Below are 26,831 nucleotides of genomic sequence, written 5' to 3'. Positions count from 1 at the left end.
AGGTGTGGAAGACACAAGAATTGAGAGATGGTCAAGAAATTCACGAGCGAAAAATTCAATGATACCTTAACAAGATGAATGTCCACAGGCGAAAACCAAGAAACCTTTGTTAAAAACAATACACAAAAGAAAGCGATTGGTGTTTTCCATTGAATACTTGAAGAAGCCTGATGATTTCTTCAACCAAATTTCATGGTCAGATGAATACAAAATATAACTTTTTTCACCAAGAAAGCAGCAATATGTTTGAAGGAAGAGAGGAGAAGAACTTAAAGAAAAGTTAATCATGCACAGTGTTAAACATGGTGGAGGTTGTGTGATGGTATGGGCTTGTTTTTCTTCCTTAGGCACTGGCGACCTTTGTATTGTAGAAGGATCAATGAATGCGTAAAGGGCATTACTGCAGCCTATAGCGGCTGTCTCCTAGTAGATGAAGTTGTTACTTGAAGGGCTACTGCAACAAATCCCATCCTGCTTTCTGGTGGATGGAGGTGGGTGGTGTTGTAACAGTTCATTTAACCCTTTGCAGTCCTATGTCGGACCTGGTCTGACATTGCAATTATTCCTATCAGGTCCAATGTCGGACCCTGTCCGACATCATCAAAAAAAACGCAAAAAACGGGTTTCTAGTCGTTTTTTCTCTGGAAGAAGCCAAGAAACCCATTCAATGGCCGAGTATAGGTACAGATAGGGGCGTCCATAAGGAAACAAGCTGGCTGTTACTGAATCAGCGCACAGAGAATATCACAGACATTTGCAGAGCTTTTTTGAGATGTTATAGTAATACAATAATGACTTGGATCGCATTATTGAGGAGTTTGGTGATAAAAACGAGTGATCAGGAGATGATTGATCAGTATGTACGACTATTATTATTATTATTATTTATTTCTTAGCATATGTGAAAGCGATAGCGAACGAAAGGGTGGGGAGGGGCTGGAGATGCCTAGTGAGTGCTTTGTTGATATGCAGGGCCTTTTAAACCCGTTTGAATATGGAAAAAAAAATACTTTTAAACAGCGCATCTAAAATTAACTGTGCGTGTGAAAATAAATTGGACCTGACGCGCCTGACACGCACTTAATAAATGGACTGCAAAGTGTTAAATCGGGTACACGTTATAGCCCTTACAAGAAAAGTACTATAGTATTACTATAAAAAACATACTATGGTACTAAAGTAAAATGAGAATACTATAGTAATAAAGTACTATAATACTGTACTATTGTACTATACTACAATTGCTATTACTGGGTTACAACTGAATTACTATTGTACTGTGCAATACCCAGCACAGTATTGCTTGCCCTAACGGTTTATTACAAATAAAAGAAAACAAAAACTCTCAAAAAGAGATTTTTCATGAAAAATTGTGTTCAGAACTTTGTTTATTAATTTATTAATAATGTGACATTCCTTGCAAGCAGTTTCTCTTCATTAATAAGTTTGGTCCTGATAGCTCCATTTACTTCCTTTGCCTTGCATGCAGAACAAAGCATAAAAGTACAACTGACAACAATTATTACTGTGTGCTCAGGTGTCTGTTAAAGAAAAACAAATCTTGCCAATAGATTTGTTTTGATTCACAATTGGATTCACATTCTAACAGAGTGACTAAATGTGGCTAACACATGTTACGGGCAGCAGTGTGGAGTAGTGGTTAGGGCTCTGGACTCTTGACCGGAGGGTTGTGGGTTCAATCCCCAGTGAGGGACACTGCTGTTGTACCCTTGAGCAAGGTACTTTACCTAGATTGCTCCAGTAAAAACCCAACTGTATAAATGGGTAATTGTATGTAAAAATAATGTGATATCTGTATAATGTGAAATAATGTATAATGCGATATGTTGTAACAATTGTAAGTCGCCCTGGATAAGGGCGTCTGCTAAGAAATAAATAATAATAATAATAATGTTAATCTACCTCCCTGAGTTACCTAAATGCTTTCAGGCATTGTCTTTTTTTTGGAATTAAGGGGCCTAGTGGTTTGATGTTCATTCAAATTTTATATAATTCTTGATTACATGCACTGTGTTTTGCTAGGGGTTGTACGGCAGTTAGTTAATCTTTGCTTTGATCCGTCTAGCTCATCAAAACCTTATTCTTTAGTGGTTAGGGCTCTGGACTCTTGACCAGAGGGTCGTTGGTTCAATCCCCGGTGGAGGACACTGCTGCTGTACCCTTGAGCAAGGTACTTTACCTACAATGCTCCAGTAAAAACCCTACTGTATAAATGGGTATTTGTATGTAAAAATAATGTGATATCTTGTAACAATTGTAAGTCACCCTGGATAAGGGCGTCTGCTAAGAAATTAATAATAATAATAATAAAGTGCTACTACAAAATGCTACGACATACAGTATTAATATAAAGCACTAAACTATACTATCGTAATACTATGATGTCCTATAGCATTACTATAAATTACTATAGTATTACCATATATTATAGTACTACTATGATGTACTATAGTATACTATAGAGTAATATAGTATTACTATAGTACAAATATGATGGACTATAGTAGTACCATAAAGTATGGTGTACTATAGTATTACTATAAAGTACTGTAGTATGGTAAGGGAGCAAAGGAGCATCCACCAGAGAAAGTAAACCAAAACAAACAATATATGGTACAAATGTATTTAGATAAAAACAAGCATCCATTAAAAGCAATTACATGAAATACCAGCGCAGGCATTTGAAACTTGACATATCACATATCATTACCCCGTTAAATACCCCATTCAGATGGACGCTAAAGTGCAATAGAATTTTAACATTACACATATTATTTTCAAATTAGCGTGATGATGAATGCATTTCTGTTGGATATTAATGAAAACAGTTTTAAGTTTACAAACGAGAGGAGGCCATTCGGCCCATCTTGCTCATTTGGTTATTAGTAGCTTATTGATCCCAGAAACTCATCAAGCAGCTTCTTGAAGGATCCCAGGGTGTCAACTTCAACAACATTACTGGGGAGTTGATTCCAGACCCTCACAATTCTCTGTGTAAAAAAGTGCCTCCTATTTTCAGTTCTGAATGCTCCTTTATCTAATCTGCACTTGTGACCCCTGGTCCTTGTTTCTTTTTTCAGGTTGAAAAAGTCCCCTGGGTCGACATTGTCAATACCTTTTAGAATTTTGTATGCTTGAATCAGATCACCGCGTAGTCTTCTTTGTTCAAGACTGAATAGATTCAGATTTTAGCCTGTCTGCATACAACATGCCTTTTAAACCCGGGATAATTCTGGTCGCTCTTCTTTGCACTCTTTCTAGAGCAGCAATATCCATTTTGTAACGAGGTGACCAAAACTGAACACAATATTCTAGGTGAGGTCTTACTAATGCATTGTAAAGTTTTAACATTACTTCCCTTGATTTAAATTCAACACTTCTCACAATATATCTGAGCATCTAGTTGGCCTTTTTTATAGCTTCTCCACATTGTCTAGAAGAAGACATTTCCGAGTCAACATAAACTCCTAGGTCTTTTTCATAGATTCCTTCTTCAATTTCAGTATCTCCCATATGATATTTATAATGCACATTTGTATTGCCTGCGTGCAGTACTTTACACTTTTCCCTATTAAATGTCATTGTGTCTGCCCAGTTCTGAATGCTGTCTAGATCATTTTGAATGACCTTTGCTGTTGCAACAGTGTTTGCCACTCCTCTTATTTTTGTGTCGTCTGCAAATTTAACAAGTTTGCTTACTATACCACAATCTAAATCATTAATGTAGATAAGGAATAGCAGAGGACCTAATACTGATCCTGGTGGTACTCCACTGGTTACCTCGCTCCATTTTGAGGTTTCTCCTCTAATCAGTACTTCCTGTTTTCTACATGTTAACCACTCCCTAATCCATGTGCATCTTTGAATCCCTACTGCGTTCAGTTTGAGAATTAATCTTTTATGCGGGACTTTGTCAAAAGCTTTCTGGAAATCTAAATAAACCATGTCGTATGCTTTACATTTATCCATTGTCGATGTTGCATCCTCAAAAAAATCAAGCAGGTTAGTTAGACACGATCTCCCTTTCCTAAAATCATGCTGACTGTCTCCCAGGATATTGTTACCATATAGGTAATTTTCCATTTTGGATCTTATTATAGTTTCCATAAGTTTACATATAATAAAAGTCAGGCTTATTGGTCTGTAGTTACCTGGTTCGGTTTCGTCTCCCTTTTTGTGGATCGGTATTACGTTTGCAATTTTCCAGTCTGTTGGTTATTAATGAAAACACAGTTTTAATCTTTACTTCCTTGTTTATACAACTGCCATACCGGCCACTACATACTACATACCATGTGACAACTTCAACTTCCGCTATGAGATAGACGCTATGAGACAGCAGCTCCAGGCTGCAGTAATACCCTATTGATGAATGCTGCAAAATATCAGGACATGTTGCACTCTCATTTGTTACCCAGTGTTAGAAGGCTTATTGGACTGAAGTTTGTATTCCAGCAGGATAATGACCCTAAGCATTCTGCGAAGTCTACAAAGAAATTTCTGAAAAAAAGGAAGATTACAGTTATGGATTGGCCATCTCAGTCCCCAGACTTGCATCCCATCAAGATGTTGTGGATTGACTTGAAGGCTGCTGTTACAAAAAGGAAACCACAGTCCATTGCAGAACTCAAAGCTGTATATACTGGAGAATGGGCAAAAATCTCCAGAAAGATGCCAGGAACTGGTTTCAAAATACAAAAAAACCCTGCAAGCTGTAGAAGAAGCAAAGGGTGGGCACACAAAATACAAATGTAGGGTGCCCAAATACTTTTGTCAAAGTATGAAATGAGTTTGTGTATGTTATTTTTCATTTTATGAATGTTATGTAATAATGTGTTGTTTTATTATAAAGTAGAATCACTACTTTAATTTATATATTTCAATAGAACCATTAGAAATCACTTTCTTTGTGGTTTTTTCTCAATTTTAAACTGCCAAAATACTTTTGTCTGTGACTGCATAACAAAGACTGGTGATGTGATAAGATGTTGAGCTTTGGTGCGAGCTTAAAATAAATAATTACATTAATCAACAATCTTCTTTTCCTCACCGGCAAAACCTTCTACTGGACCAAACTGAGTCCCATTGTCAGCAAAAAGTATCATAAAAAATGGGAAGTTTCCTAAATAAATTTGCTATTGAAAATGTGCAATCACACCCGATTTACATCCCAATTTATCTTTGTATCACAACCACAGCTCAGCAGTCTCAACAGCCTAAAACAGTAGGCAATTAATGTTTTCTGTAGTCTACAAAGTCTTTAAACAAGAAAAGTATTTAACTCTATTGGGTCCGCCTAATGTTAAATATCCTGCCGGCGACCTGGCCCTTTAAATCTTTTTACTCAGGCACTGTGGGACACAGCCCTACTTGTGCGATACACCATTGGAAAGCCGTGAATGCAAGTGTTTTGCAATGTTACTGCTGTGCTGTAACACAGACCTACCTGGGTGCAGTTAACAAACATTTTCAAGCAAAATCTTTATAAAATAAGAGAAATGGCGACATCAAAGTCACAAGGACCAATTTCCCGATAAATATGTATATTTGTTTTTCGTGTTTGTGGATCAGGTGCACGAGACAAGAGTTGTTAGAGTTAGGTTGCCATGGTAGCCACACTGAATTGCTCCATATGATCAGGGTCCCTGGGACAAATAATTTGAATGCGTTTTTTTTTTCTTTTGCACATTTTTCAATTGTTTATTTTTATTTTTTTGTTGTTGTTGTTGTTGTTGTTTTTGGTCCCTTTTGTATATATGGCCAGAATTCCTATATATATTTTTTTTATCCAATTTGTTCATTTTTTCCATGTTCCCTACGTGCTGAAGTTTCATTGTACATTGTCAGACTTGAGCTGGCCATGCTAAAATAAATTTTACAAATAAATAATGTTTTTTCTTTTTCTGTGGTTTTTTCTGTGGTTTTTGTTATCTGTATTGAACAAGGTGAGTTTCTGACTATTTAACTTTTTATAGGAGCCGAGTGTGTGCACATTCATTTCATGTATGGCCTGTACCTGTAACCTTTATAGTTAAAGAGTTATTGCCACAAATCTAACACAGGTCAAAAAGATTAAAAAAAATGTTTGTTTTAAAAACAGCCGAAAAATAGCTCGGACCCTAAATTAAAGCAAAACATAATGGGCAAAAGAAGACAGCACAAGGCACCTCAGTCTGTAAAATACAGTAGGTTTATACTGTATACTCTGCTTCCTCCAAGAGAGTGCCAGTCTCTACTAGAAGCCCATTTATGAGACCTCAGTAACAACAACTATGCCAAATGATGGTAAGCAATAAATGTGTAAATCATTACAGCATGCCAGCTAAAACCATTATAAACCACATTTCACAAATTAAATGGGATTGATAAACAGTTTATTGCATACAGTGGCTCCATGGGTCAGATTTTAACAAATTGCATTTAATACTAAGTTACATGTGTAAGAAATAACCCATGATGCTTCTATAGTATATGTAATTTCTACATATAATGACATGTTAAATGTAGTTAAATCACATGCACATTATATATTATGTTTAAATCGTCAAATATAAAACATAACAGACCAAGACAAGTTATTTCACTACGGTGTTAGCTGAACAGCTCTTGGAAAGTTGTTAAAAAAGAACTGTGTTAAGTTATTTGTTTTCCTGTAGCACCAATTTTAAAACCTGCTTAATTCATTCCCACAATGCTTCAGAAAGATCTGAGAACAAGCATTACATAATAAAACTGTAAAAACAACTGTTTGCACGCATTTTAAATATGCATGTACTATACTTGGCAAATTGGGCCCTAGCTATTTCACCCTTAATTAACTAACCCAGCACCAGTTATCAGGCCTCCGTGTACTCTGTTTAATTTAGTGTATGGGAAATGTAAAAGCTTCAAATAAATAAATCAGGTTAATTCCTGAGCTCCGACATGCTGGTTGTTTCTTGTTAGTTCCATAACCTTGGCAGTTTGAAATTCGCAAAGGTGAAATTTGCAAGGTGATAAGTGCTTGTGAATACAGCCCGGTATCTCAAAGTGCAGGCTGCATCATTGAACCAAAGGTTAAAACCACATAATCCGGGTTTTTTGTCTATTAGTTGCCCCTACCAAGTTTACACCAGTCCAAACACTGAGTCTTTCACAGAAAAGTGGGGAGGTGCTCACCACCTCAAAGGGGGTTAACACAACCACAGTGGAGCTGTGGCAATGTTCTTCTGGAGCACTTCATAGGACTAGTATCAGTGTTAAGTGTTAAAGTATTATTTTACTATTCCTAAATGTAGCATATTGAGTGTTTAATAGTTATGGATTATCATCAGTTGCATGAATATGCGATTCCTGACAGCTAATTAAATTATTAAAACTGAATCTGAAAGAAACTAATCTCACAGAATATTTTGTTTTGTAAGAACATGTTTGGGGTGCCACTTTATAGCCCACTGTTTGAATTTCTTCTGCATAAAAAACCTGCTAAATGCTTATTGCACATGCATAATAATATGAGTTTAACTGCATTAAATATGAATTGTCCAACCATATTAGTGCTAAATAGTTTCATTTCATTACACAACACTTATAAAGATGGTACATTATAAGGATGTGTACTAGCATTTATACTTGCAGATCAATAAAGCAAATTAATACATTGTCATCGAATCAGTCCTGCCAGATAGGACATTGTATTGCAACATGTATCTAGAGATGTTGTTCTGCGAAGTAAAGTGCTGTGTTCACACTCACACACAATCGAAATAATCATCCACCAATCAGCACATACTGGTACCCAATAAATCCACGCTGGGGGTTGTTATGAGTTAGTTAGTATTTCCCTCAGAAAGGACTATTATCCTACTTTGAATTATAGTTTCATTCATTTAGGTTGCAGGGGTCCTTCCTCTCAGTGCACAATAACAAAGGACCGCAGCCGAATTCAGCGGGTAAATACGTAGCAAACGTGTTGGCTCCATAGAAATAGAAATACAATACTCTCAGCTAACTTTTTTTATTTTTTGTGTTATGTGTTATGTGTTATGTGTGTGTGTGTGTATATATATATATATATATATATATATATATATATATATATATATATATATATATATATATATATATATATACACAGTATGTTAGGGCTGTCAATTAATCACAGTTAACTTCTGTGATTAACGTATTCATTTCTTAGGAGATTTTTGATTTTTTTAATGCACGTTAATCACACTCCACTGTCTTGACCTTCTCATCATACCGTAACTCATTCCTTGTGGCACCATTTTAATACATTTGAGCGCATGCAACGCAATGAGTGCAGTCTGTGTTTACATAGAAAGTTAGTCATATAACTTCATTGTGGAGCAAAGTACTAAAAGTGAAGGACTTGTGAATGGGAAGTTTATTTACTGTCAAACTGAAACTTTCAGTATCACAAACATAGGCTGCATCTAATCTGAAGCACCACCTGCGTGCTAAACATGCTTTCACGTCTCAAAATACACTTTCTAGCAACAACACAATAATAAATGAAACCTGTCAGTTTCGACAGAGTACACTTTTAGAAATTCAGGAATGCTGCAAGCCCATGAGTCAGGCTAAGTATGATAATATAACGTATATATATATATATATATATATATATATATATATATATATATATATATATATACACACACTACCGGTCAAAAGTTTTAGAACACGCCCATTTTTCCAGTTTTTATTAAAATTTAAGCAGTTCAAGTCCATTGAATAACCTGAAATGGTACAAAGGTAAGCGGTAAACTGCCAGAGGTTAAAAAAAAAAGTTAGGTTACCAAAAACTGAAAAATAATGTACATTTCAGAGTTATACAAAAAGGCCTTTTTCAGGGAACAAGTAATGGGTTAACAACTTACAGCTGTTCTGCAGCAATGGAAGTAAAGCCTTGAAAGTTGATGCTAACAATTCCTACAGGTGTCCCAACTTTTGTTGATTACTTACAAACCCTCTATCTGTATAAAAGCAGTGTTGGAACAGACTGTGTTACTACACCCTCTTAAGCATTATTTGGACAGTATTGTACTGCAGGAAGTAGTATATTGCTCTCATAATGGCGAGAAAAAGGCAATTAACAAAGGAAGACAGACAGACCATTATAACCCTTAAAAGTGTAGGTCTTTCCTTTAGAGAAATTGCAAAGAAAGCCAAGGTGTCAGTGAGTTCAGTTTCCTACACCATCAAAAGGCACTTGGAAACTGGAGGAAACTCTGACAGGAAGAGGTCTGGCAGACCCAAAGCCACAACAGAATCAGAAGACAAGTTTCTGAGAGTCAACAGCTTGCGTGATAGGCGGCTCACAGGACAACAGCTTCAAGCACAGTTTAACACTGGTCGAAGTAAGCAAGTCTCAGTTTCAACTGTGAAGAGAAGACTTCGAGCTGCAGGTTTGACAGGTTGAGTGGCAATAAGAAAGCCATTGCTAAGATGGCAAAATAAGAAAAAGAGGCTTGTCTGGGCCATGAAGCACCGCCAGTGGACTACTGAAGACTGGAAGAAGGTCTTATGGACCGATGAATCAAACTTTGAAATCTTCGGTTCATCACGCAGGGTTTTTGTACGCCGTCGAGTAGGCGAAAGGATGGTTCCTCGGTGTGTGACACCAACAAACATGGAGAAGGAAGCGTGATGGTCTGGGGCTCTTTTGCTGGATCCAGAGTCGGCGACTTGCACAGAGTGAGTGGCACCCTGAACCAAAACTGCTACCACAGCATTTTGCAGCGCCATGCAATACCCTCTGGTATACGCCTAGTTGGTCAGGGGTTCATCCTACAGCAAGATAATGACCCAAAACATACCTCCAGGCTATGTCAGAACTACCTTAGAAGAAAAGAACAAGACGGTAGGCTTCAAATCATGGAATGGCCAGCACAGTCTCCAGACTTAAACCCCATTGAGCTGGCTTGGGATGAACTGGACAGAAGGTTGAAAGCAAAGCAACCTACAACTTCTGCAACAGTGTTGGGAAGAACTTTCCGAACAGTATTTGATTTCCATTGTAGAATGAATGCCACGAGTGTGTTCGGCTGTTGTCTGCAAAAGGTGGCTACTTTGATGAGTCAAAAATTTAGATTAAATTTTGTTAAACAAAATGATTCCATGATTTTTTTTTTATCTCAAATTGTTTATTTGTTTTATGCTTTAATTTCAGAGTACATTGAGACATTAAACTGCGTAAATTTCAATAAAAACTGGAAAAATGGAGGTGTTCTAAAACTTTTGACCGGTAGTATACTGTATATATAATAGTATTTATGATTAAGGAGAATATAACCATTACTCAATGAATGGTTTGTTTTATTTAGACAATTTTAAACAACAATGAAAAACATCAGTAAAGGATACCCTTTAAAGGAAACTGATAAGAAAATATACAGTATAATATGAAATGCATTAAGGTGAATAATAAACTGATTCCATTGTGATTTAGCAGTTGACTCAAACAACAAATCATGGAGTTTTTCTGTATAATTATGTGTAAATAAATATAAAACTACAAATAAAGGGCAACAATATAATTGAGAAATAAGACATGCTGTGTCTTATTTCTATGCTGTGTTGTTTTATGGACAATAAAATATAATAATAATAATAATAATAATAATAATAATAATAATAATAATAATAATAATAATAATAATTAGCGCTCTTAGTGCAAGCATTCCAGGGGCCTTATAACTAAATGCCCTGACAGAGTTCAAAGTCATTTTAAGGACTGTCAGATTAGCATTTTCCGATCTCAGGGAACTACCAGGAAGATGTGGGGTCAGCAGATCCTGAACAAAAGGTCCAAGAACATATAAGGCCTTATCTGTAATAATTAGTAGAACTTTAAAATAATAATAATAATAATAATAATAATAATAATAATAATAATAATAATAATAATAATAATAATAATAATAATAATAATAAAGCAAACTTGAATGAGATGGGTGCACTAATTGTATCAATTAAATATGCGATTAAAACCAAGATTAACTAAAATTAAAAATTGTAATCGCGATTCATTCTTTTAATCGCTTGATAACCCTGACTATACACACACACACACACACACACACACACACACATACACACACACTGTATAATCGGAATGTGTATCCTTTGTTTAGTCTAATATTACACTTATTTGAAACTTGGATGTAGCTCTGCCTGCTCTATTAGTATGCAGGACACTCATTTGCTGATTACAGAATTTACATGTGAATAGCAGTGGATCTTTTCTCAAATAAAATAACAAGACACTTCGTCACCTTTCTTTGCCAACTCGTTTGAAAATACCAAAAACACATTTCGCTAAAATGCAATATATAAAAAATAAATAAATAAATAAAAAAATTAAATATATTAAAAAAAAACAAAAAAAAAAAAAAACTTAAGCCACAAGATTCTTTGAAATGAACTGATTTGTGGTGCTAACGTAAATGTTTAATAATGTTTCTTTCATGTTCCACCTTGTCAACATAGGCTATAGACTACCTCTGGTAGCTTGTACAATGGCATGCTAGAAAGAAGAAACATGATTGATAGTGCAGACACCAGCAGCATCTAATGAAACGCACACCGGGAGAAATGTTATCCAAAACTAGTGGAACATGTACTTTTAAGAGAAGTAAACTTTGTTTTGTGCGCTTTTCTTACCTTGGCTGAGCCGTACCAGAGTTGGCAATCTGAATTTACTGACTATTACATCCAAAGGCAAGGACACCGCGCTCCATTTGATCTCGGAAATGCTGGTCGAAAACTTGTCCATTTTTCCAACATCATAACCGGCACGGGATGCGGGAGTTCAAATATTCGTAGAGAGTCATCAGCATCGTCAGAGCGGCTCTGATTCCCTTCTGAGGATTTCCTACTACATTCATCGCCATGTTAAGAAAAGTGAATGGGGCTTCATTGGAGAGAGCATTGTTTCCCATGGGATTTTAATGCACCTCCTCCCTGAAACTGTCAACGGTATTCACAACACAGAGTACCACCCTCTGCTGCAGACCACAAATCAGCAGCACCGCGATTCTCGCTATGTGGGCGCTTATGTTTAATTTGTAAGCATTATGTTTACATAGAAGCTGTCTGCCGCAAGTATATGCTGATATGATGGGTTCCTTTTTTTTTTTTTTTTTTGTAGGCTATGTGACGGCATATATGTTTTAACACTTAGTAATGAACTACGTTCGTTTTTCTTTTTATTTAAATTTCTCAACACATATACATACGATATAACATATATATATATACGACACCAGCAAAGAATCAAGACAGGAATCAGACATTTACCAGCTAATCAGACATGTCATTTTATTCCTGATTCCAAAGAAATCACATGAAGCTGAAAACTTTCAATGTACTATTTTATTATATATAATATTGCCAGTTTGGCAACAACAAACACTTTTTTAGACTGGCCTTTTAGTTCTATCTTCAGTTTGAATATCCTGAAAATGTCAAAGTGTTGGTGCTTTATTGCAGACTGGCCTAATTTAATTATTTTCTCTATTTGTCTTTGGAGCCCATGCTAATCTTTTAATCTATTAGGTCAGGCTTGACGATGCTATAGACGAAAACAGAGCACACTGACGAGTTACCAATGTAATCTCTTCTGACATGGCTTTAGGATCTTCTCAAAGGAACACAGAAATGCAACATAATTTCTTTTGTTATATTGCTTCGCTTTTTCTTGCATCCTCTTTAATATTCAAACGATGCCATCTACTAAACATAAACAACAGGCTATTTAATAATCCGCTGTTATATTATCAGATCTGAAAATTATTCCATCTACTGACATAGCAATCTGTGTAGTGTAAGCCATAGAAAAGAATTAAAAACTGTCGCTGCCTTAGTGATGGATGCTTTCAGTACAATAACCAGGGGACTCTTGACCCATGGAACTGTGTTACAAGCCCATTCACATCGGGTTAAAGTAGGTGTGGTTCACTTAGGTGGGGAAGTCTAAGATGGTCTTTATTTTTGTTAACCTTGATATATGATATACATGTATACTGCGAAATCCTTTCATCTGCCTGAACTTTTAAACTCTAACACTGTAAACTGATGCCTTGCATTTGTCAGGTTATTATAATATGGATCTAGGGAAACATCAGAGCTTTTCATTGAAGCGCCATCACCCCCGCCCCCCGCTTTCATTCATAAAACAGTCCAACCAATCCAATCAACATTTCCCTGCTAGCGCGTTGCACTTCCTCAGCTAATGCAGATCTGACGCCTTTAGCCATTATTAGTCTGAGATAATGTAGAAAAGTGGTTTTCATAGCATAATCATATCTCAGACATTACTACTGGGGTGAGATCATTCATGAAAAATGCACATGTTACTTTAACCATATATAAATAATGAATGTAACTACTACATGTACAAGTCTAATAGAAAATGCCACTGCTACATTACATAATAATTATGTATGTGTAAATATATAATACAACATCAGCTGCATTGCTGGATTAATTGTTAGAATTATGAATTGGGTGGACGCTGTAGTAGTTTACAGTTATGTGGCAATAGGCTGTTCTTATGAACAAGTGAGGATGTTATCAGGATTTGACAACAGCTTCATTGGAATTCAACTAATATGTAATCCAATTTGAAAAAATAAAAATAAAAAAATCCAGAAACATAAAAGCTGTAGAGGTGTGCCTGAGGTAAGACTGAGACCTGGGTGTCTTAAGGATTGTATGCCTGAGGTAAGACTGAGACCTGGGTGTCTTAAGGATTTTATGAAACATTTGTTTTTCAAATGAGGATATGCATCATTATCCTCATGCCTGGGCCCCTGGAGGTGTTTGGGGAATGAGGCAACTCATTAAAAGTACATTATTAAAAAAGGATAAGCCTGTTGAAATGCCAAGTCACACTTCCAGTTGGTTTTGATTGTTCCCTGATTTTTTTATTTTTGTTCTAGGGTTAAGGAGGTGATTGCCCTGGGGTCATAATGTCAATTGGAAGCCTGAGCTGAGATTCAAAACTAAACTCCTGTGGGACTGAGTTCTCCTTCCTAATCACCCCAGACTATTACTTTCTTTACTTTCTGAATACAACACCGTCCATTGCAAATGAAACCCATAGTTTTGCACTGAACTGTCCCCTACACTTCTTTCTTTCTTTCTTGAAACTGAAATTTACTAATATTTTGCTGAAGGAGAAAAATCCATGTTAAAGTTAAAAAAATTAAGATCTTCCCACCAAATCACAATTTGTGCTGTTTTTGTGAAAGAAGGTTTTGCTAAGGTTACAACACATAACAAGAACCTCAGAAGGTGCAAATTCCATTTTATAAAACAACAGGAGTAAGCATAGACTAAAGTACACACTTACATACCTGGAATTATTAGTTAAAGGTTTGTGGATCTGTTATTTAATGGCTTACTTAGAAGCATCTGCCTAAAGCAAAGTGGTTCCTCTGTAGCAGAAAAGTGGGAGTTCTTCAACTTTGCAACAAGCCCAGTATGCAACAGACAGGGTCATAAAACAGGAGCAACCTACCTTCTTTTTCCAGTAGTTTGTTAAATAAAGGCTGCTAAGAAGTAAGTTTGACCTATTTTAAATAAAAAGTATGATATGTGGTGATCAGAAGATTAGAACCTGAATGATTACAGACTAGTCCCTAGTGAACAGCTGCTCCATTACTCGGCCATCACACAATACTGTTGCACAAAACAAATCCTAGGCTGAATGAGCATGGAATCTGTCACCTTTCACCTCAGTAGGGGGTTCTGCCTCTGTCATTGTTGTTGTACATAAAGAAGCAATACAAGGATGGCTTGCAGTTGACACAGTGCATCCAGCATGAGCACAACTATAATGGGGTCTTGCATTTCCAGATGGCACGCTACTTTCTCAGAGACCATTGCATACAGGAGGCAGTCATAATATTGGGCCTTTTTCACAAACCTTAATTTATGGACGTCTTTTATGACTGGTTTTACAAACCCTGGTGATTAGAGCTAATCTTGGACTGAATAATGTTACCTTAGTTTAACCTTAGCCATTACAGTCCTATTTGAATTCAACAGGCCATACAAAACATGCTTTAAATAACTCACGTTAAAGCTTTGCCCATTGTCCAATAACAATGTATTTTACACTGCTTATGTTTCTGTGACTTTTGTAAATCTTAAATGCAGTACCTATCTAAGAAGACATTTGACAAATAAAAAATGTATTAAATAGGAAGTTGTGACAGGATGGACCGAGGTTTGAGACTCAGAGACAGTATAAAGTTCAAAAATAAAGTTTTTAATAAACAAAAATACAAAATAAACCAGCACAAGGGCCAAACAAAAAGGTTTAAACATAAAACAAACACAAAGCAAAAAAACAAAACTTACAAAAATAAAGGTTTCCAGGCTGGGCATTGCCTTCACTGGAACAGAAAAACAGCACATACAAACACACTCTTGCTTCTAAAACTCTCCTTCAACTCTCTCCCCAACCAGGGCCTCTCCCCTGGCTTTTATCCCCTGTGGCTGGAGCCCAATTATTCAATAATTGCTGATTAGTCAATTAGGGCTCCAGCCACATTCTCACATGTTTTCCTGGCAGGGAGGAATTTTAACCCCCTCCCTGCCAGTCCCAACCATGATCATAAAGACGGGGCAGTACCCCGTCACAGAAGTGTTTTTCAGTTTTATTGCAGTTTAAAATCTTATTCAAAGCTGCAGTAATACAGAAATATATATTTGAAAGCCTTGTATTGTGACCAACCTCAGGCCCTGGTGAAAGAGACTTTGTCACCACAGGTGTGTTTACAACTCGGACCTGAGCTGTTTTAGGGTTGATCAGATTAAAAGATTCTTATCATTTGAGCCTCCCCCATTTACACTTGAGCACAGATCTAAGCTGACTTTGGCCCTGTATGCGTGTGCATAGCCCCTGAACTGTAGTGCGTGGCCAATGATGTCCACCCCTTGCATGAAGATATTTCCCCTACCCAAAACACAATAAACAATAACTCTTTATTTTCTTACCGATTAAATTTTTGCTATTCAACAAAAGTGAAACTCATTGTATAATAGTTAGTGCTGTGATACATGTAAACAAGCACTATGCTGAGGTCTAAAAGCACATTACTTTTAAACAAAAGGACTGTATTCACCCCAGGAAGGAAACCTTTTATTATCTTACCGAATTTACTGTAATGATTTGTTTAATTCTAGATAGAGGTACCCACAAAACTGAACATTTCCTCACAATGATACGTATCAAAATACCATCACACTTTACATTTGTAGATATATGTGAAAAATAATATTTCTGCCAATACCTTTTTGTGGTAACTATGTTTATCCTACTAAATGATACCACATTAAATGTTTTTTCACATTATAGTACAAATATAATAGTCTGTTGTCACAAAGACGGCCGGAGTGGCTGGCGTCAGACCAGAAGCAGGAAATAAACAGACAGAGATTTGGGGTTTGGTGAAGCTGAGCGAATGCTTTCGCTCAGCATTTAATAACAGAACAGAAAATAAAAGGTTTGAAACAACAAAACACAGCACACGGCACTTGAGGCCAAAATAAATAGACGAACAAAACAGACTAGACAGACAAACAAACACGGTGAGCAGATAACAATATTTACGTTCTTTTATATTTACTTTACTCCTTCTCTCTCTCCCGTTCTCCACTCACCGAACACCCAACCCTGAGACACAGAAATGTGCATCTATATATATACTGTTGTGCTGGGATTCAATTACTAATTAATTATTGACTTGAATCCCAGCACGTGAATTAATTCTGTGCAACCCCGTGCTCACATATTACATTTAACCAGCACGTGAAGTGATTTGTGCCCTCCTCGTGTCTAAATACACATCTACCTTTTTTGAATACACGTGAAACACAGACCCGTTTATATCCTGTGTACCAATGACTATACACCAACATTAACACACGCACGCACCATACAACACATAATAAGCACACAGGGGCGGGGCACATTGCCACATATACCCCCCCCCTGTGCAAAGCACACATGGCCTCAACGGCCACCTCCCCCCTTAAAAATCCAGCAGTCCAGGGCAAAGTCTCGGGCTGGGAAGGGAGGCTTCCAGGGGCCCACAGGTGGCAATGTTGCCAGTAGCCAGGCTGCTACTGGCCATGCTGTCAGCAGACGTGCTGACAGCTCCCAGACTGACTCCTTCAGCCGGGGCAGTCCTGGCAGCGGAAAGGCTGCTTGGGGGATGGTCTCCTGACCTCACCTCTTCTTCGTAGCCGGCAGCTACCTCTTCCGGGGCTCCGGCCACAGTCTCTTCTGCAGCACAAGTGCTGCAGTGGGAGCAGGTCTCCGGACCTCCCCCACGATCTCCGGCAGCGAAACTGCTGCAGTGGGAGCAGGTCTCCGGACCTCCCCCACGATCTCCGGCAGCGAAACTGCTGCAGTGGGAGCAGGTCTCCAGACCTCCCCCACGATCTCCGGCAGCGAAACTGCTGCAGTGGGAGCAGGTCTCCTGACCTCCCCCACGATCTCCGGCAGCGAAACTGCTGCTGGGGTTGGTGGTCTCCAGACCTCCTCCCCCTTCTTCGTGGCCGACAGCTCCCCTTTCTGGGGCTCCGGCCACCGTACTCCCCGTGGTGGAGGTACGGGAAGCAGAGACAGCTCCTGCTGTTCTGCTTCTGGCAGTGGCAGAGGCAGAGGCAGCTCCTGCTCCTCTGCTCCTGGATGTGGCAGAGGCAGCTCCTGCTCCTCTGCTCCTGGAAGTGGCAGAGGCAGCTCCTGCTCCTCTGCTCCTGGAAGTGGCAGAGGCAGCTCCGGCTGCTCTGCTCCTGCCGGTGAAGGTGGGAGCAGCGTGTAGTCTCCTGCCGATGGAGGTGGGAGCAGCGTGTAGTCTCCCCTTTTTCCAGGGGACTGGTGCTGCTCTGTCTCTCTTGCAGGGGACTGGTGCGGCACTGCCTCTGAAGGGAAAACCAGCAGGCATTCTTCCTCTGCTGGTTGTGCTGGGGAAACCAGCAGGCATTCTTCCTCTGCTGGTTGGGCTGGGGAAACCAGCAGGCATTCTTCCTCTGCTGGTTGTGCTGGGGAAACCAGCAGGCATTCTTCCTCTGCTGGTTGTGCTGGGGAAACCAGCAGGCATTCTTGCTCTGCTGGTGAAGGTGGGAACAGCTGCCTCTCAGGCTTCGGATTCCCGCGGTCCCCCCGTCTGGGCGCTGGACGCTCGTGGTCCCCCCGTCTGGGCGCTGGACGCTCGCGGTCCCCCCGTCTGGGCGCTGGACGCTCGCGGTCCCCCCGTCTGGGCGCTAGTTCCTCCTCTTCATACTGGGTGGGGCATATGGCTAACGTGTGCCCATAAGCCCCACAGCCAGGGCATAACTCTGCCGCGAGGTTCTTTAAAAAAACCTCCCAGCCATCATCCCCGACCTCCTCCCTTTTGGGCTGTGGACGCCCCGACTCCTCCCTTTTGGGCTGTGGACGTTCGGGCTCCTCCCGATCAGGCGTAGGAAGTTCGGGCTCCTCCCGCTTGGGCTGTGGATGCTCAGGCTCCTCCCGCTTGGGCTGTGGACGCTCAGGCTCCTCCCGCTTGGGCTGTGGACGCTCAGGCTCCTCCCGCTTGGGCTGTGGACGCTCAGGCTCCTCCCGCTTGGGCTGTGGACGCTCAGGCTCCTCCCGCTTGGGCTGTGGACGCTCAGGCTCCTCCCGCTCAGGTACTGGAGAGGGCAGCGACTGCTCCTCTCCCTCTTGCTCACTGGAAGGCATCCCTCCCATGTCTGCAGCTAGGTACCCCAGCACCACCATGGTGAGGTCACGAACGGATGCTGGGTTGTGCTGTTGCTCCCAGTCCTCCCATCGTTTCCCATCTCGCATCTGCAGCGCGTGAATAACCCAGGGGAGGTCACTGGCGAAGTTCCCCTCGGGGTGCACCAGCCAGTCCCATATTTCCCGGGACGGTGGGGAACCCGGTGGCAGTGGGGTGGCTACTGCCCCGTTGTGGCTGTCCTCCTCCCAGCCCGGCATGCAGGATGAGGGCTGCAGCTGTTGTTGCTGCTGCTGCTTCCGCTGCTTCCTGCAGCTCTTTCTTCCCATCCTCGCTTTACTATATTATTATTTTTTTTATTTTTTTTTGTAATCCAAAACCCCCTCTCCTGGTCTGACGCTTGGAGGCGCTGTTTATCCCACGATGACACCACGTGTCACAAAGACGGCCGGAGTGGGTGGCGTCAGACCAGAAGCAGGAAATAAACAGAAAATAAAAGGTTTGAAACAACAAAACACAGCACACGGCACTTGAGGCCAAAATAAATAGACGAACAAAACGGACTAGACAGACAAACAAACACGGTGAGCAGATAACAATATTTACGTTCTTTTATATTTACTTTACTCCTTCTCTCTCTCCCGTTCTCCACTCACCGAACACCCAACCCTGAGTGACAGGGATGTGCATCTATATATACTGTTGTGCTGGGATTCAATTACTAATTAATTATTGACTTGAATCCCAGCACGTGAATTAATTCTGTGCAACCCCGTGCTCACATATTACATTTAACCAGCACGTGAAGTGATTTGTGCTCTCCTCGTGCCTAAATACAAATCTACACTTTTTAAATACACGTGAAACACAGACCCGTTTATATCCCGTGTACCAATGACTATACACCAACATTAACACACGCACGCACCATACAACACATAATAAGCACACAGGGGCGGGGCACATTGCCACACTGTTTATTTTGGAATCCTCTGCCTGTCAGCGTTCTGTCAAAAATATTTTTTGTTTATTGTCCGAGTAACAATCCAAACCTACTGTTTCTGTTGTCTATTCCTATTTGACGCTAACAATGGGGGTGTTGCCCATGAGTGTAATTGGCAAACTGGAGCCGTCTCAGGGACCAATGCGTTCACAGTAGAGCAAAAAACAGACCAAAGTCGTTGCAGAGCCCCCTCTGGAGCAGACCACTTTTAGGACGGCTGAACCTGGGCTGAACCTGGGCCAGCTGCGTTTACACTACAAAAGAAAAAAGCTAAGCCGGCTCAAAAATGGCTAAGGGGTACATGTATCCTCTCAGACCAGGACAAGTCCTGGAGAGCTAAACAGTACACTTCTTTTTCAGGCCATTCATTCATTAGGTCAGTGGTCATTATCGACATAATTAACAATGTGACTCATCAAGGTGACCTTGGTGCTGCTATCAGTGAATGACTCTCAGCAGTGTGCATGTCATTTGAAACTCAAAACAAGGATGTTGAATTACAAAGTTAAAGTGACCTCTAAAAGAAGATTTTATACAACAAATCTTTCTTCCTAATTATATACGACCACTTGTACAGATTTTTGTCAAATAAGCAAAGTGTTGTTTTTGTTTTATTCAACCAAATCACATGGTTTTCATATATTTGCCCCCCAAAGTTCAGTTTTCAAATAAACAGAAATGTAAATAAGGTCCAAAATCATTTAAATGTTTTATTTCACTTAGATTCTGGTATAGTAAGCAAATTTGTTAAATTTGCAGACGACACAAAAATAGGAGGAGTGGCAAACGTCATTCAAAATCATCTAGACAGCATTCAGTTAGGTTACTTACTGTAGCCCTGGTTGCCTGAAAGAGAAGACGACCACCAACAACATTAGTTATGGGATATGGCAAAATCATAGATGAAGAAAAAAAAATAGAAAATATATTAAATGATTACTTTTCACATGTTTTTACAAAGGAGGACATAGACAACATGCCCCACATGTCGACCTGTTCCTATCCAGTTTTAAATAACTTTAGCATAACAAAGGCAGAAGTGTTAAAGGGACTAGAAGCTCTTAAAATAAACAAATCCCCAGGGCCGGATGAGATCCTCCCAATAGTACTCAAAGAAATGAAAGAAATTATTTACAAACCGCTAACCAAGATCATGCAACAGTCTCTTGACACAGGGGTTGTACCGACAGACTGGAAAATTGCAAATGTAATATCGATCCACAAAAAGGGAGACAAAACCAAAACAGGAAACTACAGACCAATAAGTCTGACTTCTATTATATGTAGACTTATGGAAACTATAATAAGATCCAAAATGGAAAATTACCTATATGGTAGCAATATCCTGGGAGACAGTCAGCTTGGTTTTAGGAAAGGGAGATCATGTCTAACTAACCTGCTTGATTTTTTTGAGGATGCAACATCGACAATGGATAGCTGCAAAGTATACGACATGGTTTATTTAGATTTCCAGAAAGCTTTTGACAAAGTCCTGCATAAAAGATTAATTCTCAAACTGAACGCAGTAGGGATTCAAGGAAATGCATGCACATGGATTAGGGAGTGGTTAACATGTAGAAAACAGAAAGTACTGATTAGAGGAGAAACCTCAAAATGGAGCGAGGTAACCAGTGGAGTACCACCGGGATCAGTATTAGGTCCTCTGCTATTCCTAATCTACATTAATGATTTAGATTCTGGTATAGTAAGCAAACTCGTTAAATTTGCAGACGACACAAAAATAGGAGGAAAGGCAAACACTGTTGCAGCAGCAAAGGTCATTCAAAATGATCTAGACAGCATTCAGAACTGGGCAGACACGTGGCAAATGACATTTAATAGAGAAAAGTGTAAGGTACTGCACGCAGGCAATAAAAATGTGCATTATAAATATCACATGGGGGATACTGAAATTGAAGAAGGAATCTATGAAAAAGACCTAGGAGTTTCTGTTGACTCAGAAATGTCTTCATCTAGACAATGTGGGGAAGCTATAAAAAGGCCAACAAGATGCTCAGATATATTGTGAGAAGTGTTGAATTTAAATCAAGGGAAGTAATGTTAAAACAGTACAATGCACTAGTAAGACCTCACCGAGAATATTGTGTTCAGTTCTGGTCACCTCGTTACAAAAGGATATTGCTGCACTAGAAAGAGTGCAAAGAAGAGCAACCAGAATTATTCTGGGTTTAAAAGGCATGTCGTATGCAGACAGGCTTAAAGAATTGAATCTATTCAGTCTTGAACAAAGAAGACTACGTGGCAATCTGATTCAAGCAATCAAAATTCTAAAAGGTATTGACAATTTCAACCCTGGGGACTTTTTCAACCTGAAAAAAGAAGCAAGGACCAGAAGTCACAAATGGAGATAAGATAAAGGGGCATTCAGAACAGAAAATAGGAGGCACTTTTGTACAAAGAGAATTGTGAGGGTCTGGAACCAACTCCCCAGTAATGTTGTTGAAGCTGACACCCTGGGATCCTTCAAGAAGCTGCTTGATGAGATTCTGGGATCAATAAGCTACTAACAACAAAATGAGCAAGATGGGCTGAATAGCCTCCTCTCATTTGTAAACTTTCTTATGTTCTTATGTTCTTATTTCTGACACACAGTGGGATTATTTATAGTGCCTGTGACCACATCTGCTTAGAGACTCAAAGCATGCATACTGTAGAAATAACCCAACTGGATAGTGCACTCTGCTGATCTAAGTGGAAAACCATAAGCCACTTCTTTTATTTGTACTCCCGTCCGCAAAACTGCTTATGCTGGTTTCTGAGGTAGCTGTAGCTGTTCATACCTAATTCACCTGGGTCAGGAATTTTTAAACAGGATGGAGCAGACACATTTCAAAAACTCAAATAAGATATTTGTCTCTTCCTTTGCAAACCTTGGCATACATATCTTGTTGCACTGTATTCTCATTTCTTTCAGTTGTTTTAACTTGAGAAACAAGATAAAGATATGGAACTCTGCCTTCACAAGTTATATCGGAAGGAGGTTAAAAAGGGAGCTCCCAGCAAAATAACTGGCTATGCTGTCTCGCCTGCACATGGAATGCAGTGAAACCAACTGGCTAAAAGACCTCCCCACGAAAACCTATTAATTTGAGCTGATTTCGCTATGTGCTGTTACTGTACTTCAGCACTGGATTTTTCTCCCCTTTGTTCACATTGTTCTATCTTGGCACGCTCCTGTGGCTCAGGGCACATAACTCTAGTCACGGTCAACTACCACACGGTAGATCCTCCATTGACGGGCACTATCACCAGAGAGCTCAATGGCATAGTGTGCTGGGGACCTGCAGAACAACAGTCAGAACCTGCAGATGTTTATAAGCTGGACTGTGTTTTATTTTCACAGTAAAATAAGTATTTCAAGATATTTCAAAACTGAGCATTATATGTATTAAAGCAGATATAAATAGCGTTGTCACATTCCAAATTGATAATTTTCTCAAAAAAGCTATTACACAACAAATGTTCCTAATATTTGAATGCTAACCTGAATAACAGTAAATGCTAAATGGTAGAAGATTTCATTTTTTTATGTCCACCTTTTAAAGACATTAAACTTTCACCATGAAAACTTAAATAAAAGTAAAAAATAAAAACATATAGTTGACATGTCCCCTTCTTGTAGTGGGCAGAGCAGAAATATTTTTGATCTTTGATGCAGCTGGTGTCTTTTTCATTGAAGAAATTTTAAAGAAATCGTGCAGCTCTAAGTAGTGTGTTCAATCATACCAGAAACAAGCTAAACTGGCTGTCAGGTTCCTAAATGCAGTGTAACAGGTAGTCAATAAGATAGACGTTTGCTGTAGTTATTTATTAAGTGATAAAAAAAAATACTGCTATGTATATTAATATTAAAAATCTCCAAAGAAAGTTTAATGGAGTTGAATATATAAAAGTATAGCATACAATATACATGTTTAATGATGGCTTCAATATGTACTCTTGTAATCCCCCTTCAACTGTTCAGCCACAGCATTGGAATGGAATGTAGTTGTGTCAAATTAGATTGGATTACATGTGTCTTCACTTTTGAATGGAAGTCACCAGTCTTGGTTGGCTCCTAAGATGGCCATATGATTGCATCACCCTGGTCCTGAACAGGATCTCTTTTTCTTTTAATAAGTATTCAGATTGGTAAAAGTTATTGATTGGAAGGCTGCATTAGATGAATCAGAGGAAATGTGCATCATGCATAGGGTGCATTAAGACTGACATAATGGTATAACTTTAGAAACTGCTGTTTCCTGCAGTAGAGAATGCTAGTTTAGAAATATGTTCTTCTGATCTGAAAGTTTTAACTTTAGATTCTACATGTTGCAAGATGTGTTGTTTTCCCTGTTTGCTTGGTCTGTGTATTTCCTTTAACTCAATGTAAAGGTAAACTGTGGAAAGTTATTGATAAGGACACATTCCTTATTCAGGTATGATATATTTTTTGTGTCTTGTAATCTTCTGTATCAATGTCTGTGTCTTGTAATCTATTGAGGCAATATTTCTTATTAGTAGGGTGTGTGTATTGAATGCACGGATTGTGAGTGTGTTTATTTAAGAAAATTAGAAGGACCAAGAGAGAAAAGGTACTGGAGGACACCAAGAGAACAGTTACAAAAAGAAAGAATTGTTGAAGAATGACGTAACCACAGGTTAGGTATAAAAGGTTCATATAGAACTCTTTAGTTAGACCAGAGGAAGAGGAGAAGACCACCACACTCTGTCTCTTTTTCGTATGCCTTTTTCGTATTGACTGCTCTTCTGTAAGTCTAAAGTATTAGCATTAAACTGACTAATTGTTGTATTGAGCGAATCACTCTGGGTCAATTCACAAGACTGAGCCACTTAACATACAGGAGACAGCAAAACTGAAGGAAGAGCACAAAACAAATTAACTCATATCACCTATTCGGCCCTGAGTCCACAAATGTGCTCAGGAAATTATATGTTTAATAAAAATGACTCTTGTGTATAATTGTGAAAAATGGTTTCTATCCATAGGGTAAATATTGGGACTGTAGGAGTTATAGAAAGAAAAGACTCATAAATATAGCACCATTGACATGCGCTCACAGCGCTTTACAATCACTCAGAAACCACTGACAGGGAGCCACATCCTGAGCACATTTTATGCCAACAAATAACATTAGTGGTTATTCTTGTCACAGATATCAGTGATGAATTTTGGAAAGTGGAAGGGCTGTGATGTAGCCAGGACACTCGGGTTACAATCCCTGCACTTCTTTGAAAAAAAAAAGGCACGGGATCTTTTAATTCCATAGAGGAAGCAAACTTGATTAATGTTTCCAACAACACAGGAATCCCTGAATGTGGATGTAGGGGCATTGAAATAACATTTAGATAAAGAAGAGAATGCTCTTAGTGCCTCCAACACTCTTTTTTTTCCACGGTTATCACTGATTACACGATTTTCGTATAATTTACCCATTGCCGTGTAATGAGTGGTTCCGTGTGAAAATTTGAATTTCTGAAAGAATAGTGTAAATAAACATATAAAATGCAAAAATTATTGATTGAATTTCACTGCCTTAATATCTTTATGGAGCGCCACCCTGTGCTTCAGATTGTAAAACAAGGCAGCTGAGGTTTTTATTACTGGTAGCAGGATCCATAAGAATCATAAAAACTACAACAAGACTATTTGGTGTTCGTTAATTAGGCTGCTACAGACAATCAATGCATCCTCAGACTACATAGTATTATCTAATTCAGAACAACCATAGACGGTCTTTCGATTAGCCATTCAAAACATACAGCTGATGATGCTCTTCAAGGACTGAATCTTATTACCAAACTATGCTTTAGAAATGTCTGACAAATATGGGACGACAATACTATATCCTTTATCATACTTTCTTGTTCTTTCCTAAATGCTTTCACTGAAAATGACTTCATATCTCTCACATGTGTTAAAGCAATTCTATTAAACATTGTATACAGCTCTAGGATCATTGATTGAAATGCACTACTCTGAACGTTTTCTCTAGTCCCCAGTGGAATAAGTGAACTGTTTTGTAATGAACAGCAGTCTTTCTTAATGGTTTAATAATTTGGTAATAATGGTACCCAGTAATTGACACTGCAACTATAAATGTGTAACATCAGTCTTTTTGGTTTAATTCTCATAATAATTTCCAAAATATGCAGCAGCTTTGATTTACAAATTGACATGTAAAATGCGCACAACTAGTGGTTTGAACGGTGATCATTAATTTGGAAGAAAAGCACTCTATGTGTGCCAGCCCATTAAAAGTTCCATTGGAATTGTGACTCTGTGTGTGTGTGTGTGTGAGTGTGTGTGTCTCTGTCAACCAAAAGTCACTGTGTTTATCAGTTATAGAAACCATTTCTGTGAAAAAAAACGGTTTTAATAACTGTAAAACATGGCTTGGAAATGGCTGCAATCTGATACACCACAGTCTGGTGACTGATGTTTAATGTGTTTATTATATTTTACAACTTCTTGACATTTTATAAGCGCAACTACACACTCCAGGTTCTATGTTCTTTCTGTCATAAACAGACGTGTGGTTGAAGGCACCCAGCTTCATCTTATTTGTACATTACAGTATGAGTATACACCGTGTTATTGGAGATATACTTATAGCCTCCGGGGGAACCGCCCACTGCACACACACACATGCACTCACGCAGACACACACCAACGGCGTGCCCCGTACCCTCACAATACATGGAACCTTAAACACGACGTAACAAACAAGACAAACACAATGTCCAGGATGCTGCCATCGCCAGGGTCGTTACAATATATATATATATATATATATATATATATATATATATATATATATATATATATATATATATATATATATATATATATATATATATAGTGGTGGGTTGACCTTGTCAGAGTGGTTAAAGATCTGATTCAAGTTTTCCAAAGTTTATTTACACAGTTTTCTAAATCCAATCTCCCCTTGGAGGATCTAATTAAACGTCTTATTAATAGTTACCCTTGCTAACCAGGTCAGCTAATCTGTTTACCTGTAGAAATCTTTAATGATTTACTTACACAG

General features: G+C 38.8%; 1 protein-coding gene across 1 annotated transcript in view; it reads right to left on the bottom strand.

Annotated features, from left to right (window-relative positions):
* Window positions 1-11,973, bottom strand: part of LOC117402707 (GRB2-associated and regulator of MAPK protein 2-like) — a 68,399-nt gene extending 56,426 nt beyond the window's left edge. The window contains exon 1 of the mRNA XM_059023727.1: window positions 11,686-11,973. Coding sequence (XP_058879710.1) covers window positions 11,686-11,797 — 112 coding nt within the window. The 5' untranslated portion in view covers window positions 11,798-11,973. The remainder of the gene's footprint in view (window positions 1-11,685) is intronic.
* Window positions 11,974-26,831: the final 14,858 nt, after the last annotated feature.

This window comes from Acipenser ruthenus, chromosome 5 (assembly GCF_902713425.1).
Source record: "Acipenser ruthenus chromosome 5, fAciRut3.2 maternal haplotype, whole genome shotgun sequence".
In the NCBI taxonomy this organism is placed as follows: domain Eukaryota; kingdom Metazoa; phylum Chordata; class Actinopteri; order Acipenseriformes; family Acipenseridae; genus Acipenser; species Acipenser ruthenus.
This window is presented reverse-complemented; position numbering and strand designations above follow the sequence as displayed.